Consider the following 9,037-nt stretch of genomic DNA (forward strand, 5'->3'; position numbering starts at 1 on the left):
GGGAGAGCTGGACCACAGGGTGTTCAGAGCTGCGTGTGGGACACCCTGGGATGTCAGGGGGATGGCATCCGATGGCCTGGCCTGGTCAGGCTCGGCTGGGGCCTCCCCCATGTGCCGCTCCAAGAGACAGGCTCGACTTTCTGGCAGGCGCCTCCCCTTTAGGAAGTCCCAGGCTGCTCCGAGCTGGCCCTGGCCCTCCTCTGACCATCCAGCCTTCCCTGCCCCCAGGCTGGAGGCCATCCCCTACCCCATGGGGAGAGCTGAGGTTGAGTGCTTCACATCCCCTGGAAGAGGTGATGCAAAGGATGCTGGCAGCAGGCACAGCTCCTCGGAGTCCCACCCAACTCCTGCCATACCCAAGACACACCCTTGTAGAGCTCCTGCTCAGGGTTGGGTGGGCAGGGCCCTGTGTCTGCACCAGGAGTTCAAGCTCTGCTGACAGCTTGTGAGTCCACAGTGTCCTTAATTAGCTTCCTCAGGAAAGCCTGTGCATGGCCGATGAGCAGCTTGGGATTGAGTAATTTCCTTGGGTTCTGGGCTGCAGGGCCTGTCCCTGCTTGCCTGGTAGGGGCCCAGGGCTGACAAGACACAGAGATGGGCATCTGCACAAATAGCACACCAGGCGAGTTTCACTCTGTGGCCCTGGCAGGGCAGGCACCTATGTCAACACAGGAGAGGCACCTATGTCAACACAGGAGAGGAACATAATAGGCGTCCTATCGTGTTCTGCAAGGCTGCAGAAAGGAGTGGTCCCTGGTGGACCTCGAATGACCCTTACACCCAGCTAGTAGCTATGGCCATGAAGGCACTCACTCTGGGGGACCCTGGGACACACCCATGGGGAAACAGGGGACACCATTCGGGCCTTCCAGCATCGTCATGTGACTTGAGTGGCTGAGGCTACATGAGGCTTATCCCAGCTGTGCATCTCCAATCCTTTAAAATTCCTTGGGACACACTGGTGCCTGGCACAGCCCACGCTGCTGAAAGCCCATGGGCAGGTGAGTAGGGCTAGGGTTTGCTAGTGTAGGACACCCTGAGATGTCAGGGATGGCAGTGGGAGGAGTGTTCTGTCAGCCTCAGTGAACCAAAGACAAGTTGGTGGAAAGTGCATTTCAGACCTCCACCCCTCTGCTGGAGTCTAGCCCAGTAATGTGACATCTAAGCCCTGGTTCACGTTCCTCGGATTAAAATTTAAATAGGTAGGTAGATAAACTAGCTAGATGACAGCTAAAGTCAGCCTGCAAAATAGAATTCACACTCAAAAAACAAATAAAATTATGCTTAAAATAAATAAAACACACAGAAAAAGAGAGGAAATAAAAACTAACCCGTGTAACTTTCCACAGCATCTGGACTGTGAGGCCTGAAGCTGAAGAAACCAGTGACAGCACAGCAGGCCCTGGCTGGTTGGCAGGATTCTGACAAGGGCAGCGGTGCTGAGGCGACCTTCTGTGTCTGCTAGGATGGAGGGAGGGGTCGGTGCTGCTTGGGAAGGGGTTTGGTGGCAGAGGGGGCAGACAGAGGGTGCGGGGACAGGTGTCGGGTGAAGCCTCCTTGCTCTCCAGCAGCGCCCCTGTGCACGTGCAGCTGTGTCTCCCTGTCCCTGCACCTGTGACACCGATGTGCAAGTGTGTGTTCCTACCCATCTGTGGTGAAGTCCATCCAGTGGCACCTGGTAAGGATGAGTGCACCTGGCTGCAATCACTCTCAGGTGAGAATGATCAGGAGATGAAGTGTGGTGAGGGGCAGACATTTACCCATCTCCAAGGGCCTCCCAAGTCACCCTCTTTCATGATAAACAGCAGAAAGGAGCTGAGCACAATCCTATTTAGAAAAACCCTTGGAACAGGGTATTCATTTAATATCACGCCAACCCAGTCTAGTCCCCGTGAGGGGTGAGGTAGTGCCCACAGCTGCCTCCAGATGGGCCAGTCGAGCCTCTGCAGGATCCAGAAGGGCAGCCCCTTAGGTGGGCAGTGTGCTGGGCTGGCTGGGGAGTGTCTCAGCCAGGGGATCTTGTGTGTGTCACCCACACCCCACCCTCAGCATTGGCTCTATCTTTTCTTCTGGAGGCTGGAAGATGAAGCCAAGCCAGGGCAGGGGCCGCCAGGGTGGGGCTACCAGGCCCCCTGGCTCCCGCAGTCTTGCCAGCTGGATGCTCTGGTCCTGGAGCCCATGGGTCAGAGCTTTGGGTCTCTCTCTGTGAGCATGGATGCTGTCTCCTCCACGGCCACTGTGGTGATGTCCGGAATGGCCAGCGGGGCATCCATGGCCATGTTCTCACCTCTCGCATCTGGTGCCCTCAGCTGTGGGCAAATGCAGCGTGAAAACCCAACCTTCTGGCGCTCCCGCCATGGCCTCAGGTTTCTGCTCTCAGTGTGAGAAGCCAGGCTCCCTCCTGAGCTCGCTCGCTATGTGCTAAGCACTCGGGCTCCTCTGAGAACTGGAACCCCCACCCCAGCAGCACCAACTGCAGTGGGAAGTGGAGAGACTGGATGAAGATCAGCACCTGCACAGACTCACCTTGTTGAACACACCTGCAAAGTGGAGGCACACGTGTCAGGGCAAGGGCCACAGCAAGGGGGTGTGACCCACACATGCCTGGCTTCTCCCCTGGGACCCTCCCTGACAGACTGACCTTCATGAGACAAAGTGGAACCAGGTCAGGTGAGGAGACTTAGGGACACCCCATCCTTTCCCCAGCTGCCATGCCCTGAGTGCATAACTTTAATCTTCCTCTGGGGAGAGGGGTGAGTGCCTCACAGAGGAGGGACCCCCAGGGAGCAGGTACCCAGAGTGAGGTTGAGGCAGAAGACTGGGCCAGCCCCTGGCCTGTGTCAGTGCCTGAGACCAAAAGCTGCCAGCACTCAGAGGGCCTAGGGGGAGGACACAGGTGGAGAGTGTGGTGACCTTACCCTTGAGGGCTTTTGTGCTTAGAGCCTGCTCCCCTGGGGGCTGTGCTCAGGGCTCCCAGAGCCAAAGCTGGGTCTATACCTGGGACCCAGGTACCAGGGGGTATGGCATAGCCATGGTGCCCAGAGCAGGGTGGTTAAGTGGACACAGGAGTGAAGGAATGAGTGACCTGAGTCTTCTCGGTGGGGATATGGCCTTGTCCACTGCAGGTAGCTGTCAACCCTGATCTCGGTAGCATAGCTGCCCTGCACTGCCCTGCACAGCAGTAGGTGGCCCCCAGGTTCCTCAGTCAGGGCTCTACCTTCTCTTATCCCCCAGGGAGGCCACCTGACATCTAGCTCTGAGCACAGCAGGAAGGCCAATCCCTAGGTGGGCAGCAGAGGTAAGAGAGGGCCCCCTCTCCAGGTTTGGAGGGACAGGACTGTGGAAGGGCTTGGACAGGAGTCTGCTCAAGACACCAGCGTGGAAAGGAGAAGATGGAATTGCTTACCCCAGGGCTTTCTTTTTATGCAGATCCAGATTGTTGTGACAGATATACAAATGAGAATGGGAAAAATGATAATCAAAATAGGTTCGGTCCTGAAGGAGCAGGTGACATCTGAGCTGCTGGTCCCAGGTTCTGTTTCCTTCATAACCCAGCCACTGCACCTGCCGAAGAGCAGCCAAGGAGTGTGGGTGCCGCAGGTACCATGACAGACAGTGCTCAGGTGGAACTCGGAGGGGCCCCAGCTGGCAGGGGGCTCCAGGAGACTGGGCTGATTGGCAGATGGAGACAGGATGGCAACAGGGAGACAGGACAGAGGGGGAGGGGTCCAGAGGTCCAGAGATCCCAGGCAGGAAGGGCCAGACTAGAGCAGAGGACAGAGGGAGATCCAAGTCAGGGCCAGAGCTGGGGACAGAGGACCAGGAAGACAGAGTGGGACAGAGAGCCCTGTGCACCCTCCCCGGGGCAGCCACCTCTGGCCCACCCTAGAGGCTGTAAGGTCTAAGGTTGGGGGGTCCTTACTTTGGGAACTGCACCCGACAGCCACCTCAAGTCCCCAAAGCCCAGGGAGCCCTCCCATGACCCTGGCATCCAGGGATGCCTCACACCCCAGGGACAGGGCTATGGCAGCAGCAGCCTTCTGGGTCTAATGTGCATTATCTGTAGGACACAGGCTTCCTCCCACCCCAGCTCTTCTGGGTGCTGGCACCTGCCTGTGGTGCCGCCCTGGTTGGGCCCAGCAGAAACTTGCACTGAGGGAGGGCAGTCATCTCTCATGGGAGCAACACAGAGGCCCTGCCCTGGGCGTGGGCTGAAGCCACCCTGTGGTCACCTACTCAGTCCAGGGCTGACATTCCTCTAGGCTCCCGTTGGGCGAGAAGGTCCCTGGGGGGCAGTCTTGGCACACTGTGTCCTGCCTCTCAGTGCCTGAGAAATGGAGAGGGATGGGTAGAGGGGACCCTGGGGACCAGGCCTGGAGGGGTCTTGGCTTTCCCTGGGCAGGGGCTGTCTCTTTGTGCCCTTTGGACCTGCCTGCTGTGCTGGTTGGTAACAGGGCCTGGGGGCAGGGGCTGGCCCAGGCAGAGGCTGAGGGAGGTGGGGTCTGAGCCATCCTGGATATCAAGAGGCTGGGACTTTGAGTCCACCAGTCTCTTTGTGCACCATTCACAGATGCCATAGAGGAAGGCAGCCTGGCCAGGCGCCAAGCACTCACTCATTTCAAAATCTGGGTGAACAGTGGCATTGACACAAGCCACTCCACAAGCCTGAGGACTTGGAGGCCCAGACCACTGTGGAGCAAGCTGGGGTCCTTCCCTGCCCTAGCCTCCCTCCATGGCCTGTGTTCTCCTTTGCTGCCGCAGGGCAGAGCTGGGGTGGTTGGGCTGGCCCTGGAGGAGAGGACCTGAGATCAGGCAGGGAGGGCACTGGGTCTGGGGACTGGGGGTGGACTGTCACCCCTGCTGCCTCACCTCTCTCCTGTACCCTCTGGCCAGGGCGGCACAGGGTGTGGGGCCGGCAGGCAGCACAGTGGTCAGCATCCTCGCAGAAATGGCCTTGGCTGCAGCCACACAGGGTGTTCCCTGTCCTGGAGCAGTTGAGCCTGGTGACCAGGCCCATGGCTGGGACCCAAGAGAAGGGGCTGAGTACAGGTGCTTTGGGCAGTGGTGAGGCACTGCCTGGGGGAGGCCCAGCACTCACAGCTCTGGGGCTCCCATCTGGGGCCTGGGAGGGCCTGGGAGGGGCTGGGATCCAGCCCAGCCGAGGCCTGGCTTACCTGTTTCCAGGCCCCAAACTCTGTCCCCAGGGATCCTGCACCTCCACTCAGACAAACAAGGTACCCAGAGTTACCAAGCCCAGGGGCCTGAGTCCTAGAGGGCTCCAAGGACAGTAGCAGCAGACAGGATAAGGGCTGCAGTGGTTCCAGGAGGGGCTCCTTGACCTTTTGCTCAACTGGCCCAGAAGCACACTGAGAAACCAGTGGCAGCTCTAGGGGTGTGGGGGCAGGTCCTAGCCTAGGCCTGCTGGCCCACCCCTCAGACAAACTTCCCATCTGTGTGAGCCGGGCTGCTCAGATGCAGTGACAGCTGTAGCAAGTGCCTGCACTCATCTCTGGGCCCCTCCCAGGGCTGCCTCACTTGCCATCCGTGCCCTGCACCCTGAGCCTAATTAGATAGGTACTTTCTCAGGGGGGACAGGTTAAAAAGTGAGCCGCCAGTCCTATCCTACATGAACCCCAAAAGTCTCAGCCCCCTTCTTGTCTCTGGCCTTTCTCCTCAGCCTGCCTCCCCACCAGGTGCTGGCCTAGGTGTGTCCCCCAGCCCTGTCTTGCCTGGCCCTCCGTCACATTCTGTGACTGAGCCGCAGCCTGGGATATCTGAGGGTGGGCATGGGTGGGGCTGCAGGCCTGGGCCTGACTCTCTCTGAGCTGGACCCCCTTCTTCTCAGCCCCCATACCTCCCCATCAGGAATCTGCATCATGGGGGGAGGAAGGGCTGTGGGCGAGGGGGGTGCCTGGCCCTGCTTCTGGGCCAGTTTCTGGGTCTCAGCCTCTCCATCAGCAAAACAGATGGTCCCCTGCCCTGCTTTCTCGTGGGGACCTGACCATGCCTGAGACCATGTCTGGAGAGACAGCTCTGCTGAGACAGTGCTGGCAGCAGGGCCCGGCTAGGCTGGGCACTCCCAAGGGCACTGCCCCTTTCTGTCTGCCTGGACCCAGGTGGACACCAGCCTTCAGATGACCCCTTCTCCTGGGGTCACATGGGGAGCCCATGTGGAGAGGAAAGGGGTGTGGAACACAACGGGGAAGCAGCTAGTCCCTGTGCTTGCTGAAGGACCCCCAGCACCATCCAAGAACCCACTTTACAGGTGGGGAAACTGAGGTGCGGGAGAAGTCAGGTCACCCACCCATGTCACCTGGCTGGAAGGGTCAAGGATGAAGTCAACGGCTAGGGCTGAGCTCAAGAAGGCCCAGGTGACAAAATGACAGGTGGAGACAGAGGCCTGGGCTCCTTGAGGACACCTGCACAGAGCCCCATGGAGATGAGCACCAGGTGCTCAGCTAGGGTCGGCCCTCATACCTGGGTCACACACGCGGCACGGCAGACACTCGCTCAGGCCATTGTCATGGGCAGTGTAGGTCCTCGGGGGACAGGGCACACACACGGTGCCTGTCAGCTCCCCGCAGGGCTCTTTTACGTGGTAACCTATAACCCAGGGTGTGACACTTCTCAGGGATGCAGAGGCCCCTACTGGAGCCCACCCACCCCTCCTCTGCCTCTGCCCCACCAGCCATGGGCACTCAGGGGGCTCATGGACTGTTCTTCTCGGGGTGAGTCGGCCCTGGCCCTTCCACAGTGGCCTGCTTTGGATGAGGCGGAGAGGTCTGGAGGAGCGTGGGGCTCCCGGGGCACCCAGGTCTGGCTGAGGTGCGTGGTGGGCCCACCCTGAGTAGCACAACTGTGAAGGTCCCCTGGGGCTGCCCTGAGGGTCCCCTAGAGCTGCCCTGGGCAGCCCCCCATGGTGGTGGGGACAGAGAACAGAGGGGTCTTAGGGACAGGAAGGGGACAAGAGCGTCTGCCCAGTGATGGAGGCTGACAAGCTCCACTGGCAAGCTCAGTGTCTGTGCTGTGTGGACCAGCTCCTCCTGTGGAGCTGGCGCTTCTGAAGGCTGCACCTACCTGGGCTGCACTTGGGGCAACATTCGTTGTCCACCGGGTACTCCTCTTCTTTGCAAGAGGGCAGGGCCAGGGCACAGTGGAGGGATTCCAGGAAGAGGAGATACAGCGTCTGAGGGGTCAGGACAGGTGTTGGCAGGAGGAGCTGCCCTGGCTGACCTCTGTTGGCTCTGCCCAGACATGGTCTCCAGGTGTCAGTCTCCCCTCTGTGCAACGGCAAACCCCAGCCCTGTGGCTGGCAGTGGCCTGGGGAGCAGGGGGGGATGACGCAGGTGTGCCCCAGACCAGGCTCAAGGAATGGCCTTGGACAATGCTTGGCATCTGGGTGGGATGAGGACCACCCCTCCTCCAGCCTTGATGCTCCTGCTAGGCACAATGAGACCCTGAGAATGGGCCCTCAGCTCTTGCCAGGGACCTCACACCCCACTCCGAGGGACCCCCGAGTTCTCCTGGACCAACAACTTGCCAGTTCCCTGCTGGTCTGGCTGGATGCCCTGGCCATTGAGGCCCAGGCAGGGGAGACAGGCTGGCCAAGAGCCCTTAAGGTGAGTGTGGTCTTGCTGGGACGTGGTTCCAGGGTGGATTGCCCAGCAGTGGTCCCAGGTCCACGCAGCACAGACACTGAGCTTGCCAGCAAGTGAGACTGACTGCCTGCTCCAGGGCCACCCAGAGACATGTCCCGGCCCAGGGCCCCCCAAGTGCCAACTGGCCCCAGAATCCTGCCATGGGGGGGGCCACCAGCATCCCTGAAATCGGTGGGGAGGGGTGTGGCACAGGAAAGTGAGCCCCAATGCTGGAGCCATATGAGTTCCAAGAGTGCAGAAAGAATTCAGGAGCAAGCCACAGAATGAAATGAGAACAAGATTTATTGAGAAATAGAGAAAGCAGAACTCAGACGGCAGAGCCAAGCTCTCCCCCAGAAGAGAGCCACCCTCCTCAGTCAGATCACCTTCCTACTTAAGCAACAGGATAGAGAGGGGCAGAATGTCCCCTCAGGCCCTGCTCCCTCAACCGTCTGTGATCCGACTGAGCTCCGCCTCCCTCCTGTCTTCATCATGGTGACTGAGAAACTTTGTTCTGAGAGACTTCCTGACTCAGGCAGTGCCTAGGTCACAACTGCTAGCCCCATCTCAGGTGGGGCTGTGGCTCTCCTTCTGCGCCTCCGCCCCCCCTTGTGGACAGTGGTGGGGCTGGGAGGGACTGGGTCAGCTGAGGGGCTGAGCTGGCAGGAGCTCAGGGAAGGAGGTTGCAGAGAGCAGGGGGGAAGGGTGGTGCAGATAGCCAGAGGCAGGGGCTCACCAGCCACAAGACGTCAGCTCTGGGTGCTGGTCTCCAGGGGGACGCCGTCCAGCCGCGAGGAGGTTTTGTGTCCCTCATTAGGGTGCCTCAGTCCCTGGCTGTCTGCTCAGGACCCCGGCCAGCTACACTCGATGCCATGGCCAGCCATTTTCAGCTGAAAGAGAAAGTAAAAGAGAAACCCTCAGGGAGGGAAGAGCGAGTCTGAGACGGCCTCAAAATTGACTCTGCTGGCTCAGCACCTGTAGCTCAGTGAGTAGTGCGCCAGCCACATACACAGAGGCTGGTGGGTTCGAGCCTGGGGCCAAGCCTGTCAAACAACAATGACAACTCACTCTAACCAAAAAACAGCTGGGTGTTGTGGGTGGGTTGTGTGCGGGCGCCTCTAGTCCCAGCTACTTGGGACAGCTGTGAGCTGTGACCCCATGGCACTCTACCAGGAGTGACAAAATGAGACTCTTTCAAAAAAAAAAAAAAGTGCCTCTGCCTCTGTCCCACTCTCCACACACACAGGGAGGCGTTGACATGCTTGCTGAAGAAAAGTGTCCCTGGTGGATGTCCCAGCTTCCCCAGAATTGGGTAAAGAAAGAGTCCTTGGTGGGTGTCCTTCCTGTTCACTGTCCAGCTTACCATGAGTTGGGTGAAGTTCTCTCCCTTCCAAAGGAAA

The 9,037-nt window shown here is 59.4% G+C and overlaps 1 protein-coding gene across 4 annotated transcripts; it reads right to left on the minus strand.

The window, feature by feature from the left end:
- Positions 1-1,828: 1,828 nt before the first annotated feature.
- TNFRSF14 (TNF receptor superfamily member 14) lies at positions 1,829-9,037 on the minus strand. Of its 4 annotated transcripts, none has more exons than XM_023515256.1 (9): positions 9,001-9,037; positions 8,374-8,527; positions 7,078-7,186; positions 6,478-6,603; positions 4,870-5,019; positions 4,237-4,327; positions 3,407-3,564; positions 2,527-2,540; positions 1,829-2,309 (listed from the first exon to the last, which is right to left on the minus strand). In XM_023515256.1, the coding sequence occupies exons 2-9, from the start codon at positions 8,449-8,451 to the stop codon at positions 2,184-2,186; spliced, it is 852 nt and encodes a 283-aa protein (XP_023371024.1). In that variant the 5' UTR covers positions 8,452-8,527; positions 9,001-9,037; the 3' UTR covers positions 1,829-2,183. The 4 variants fall into 4 exon arrangements, with proteins under 4 accessions (XP_023371024.1, XP_003793363.1, XP_023371025.1 ...); XM_003793315.3 differs by lacking the exon at positions 9,001-9,037 and adding an exon at positions 8,613-8,644; XM_023515257.1 differs by lacking the exons at positions 6,478-6,603; positions 9,001-9,037 and adding an exon at positions 8,613-8,644.

This window comes from Otolemur garnettii, unplaced genomic scaffold (genome assembly GCF_000181295.1).
Source record: "Otolemur garnettii isolate 467f Iridium unplaced genomic scaffold, OtoGar3 scaffold00067, whole genome shotgun sequence".
NCBI classification, from domain to species: domain Eukaryota; kingdom Metazoa; phylum Chordata; class Mammalia; order Primates; family Galagidae; genus Otolemur; species Otolemur garnettii.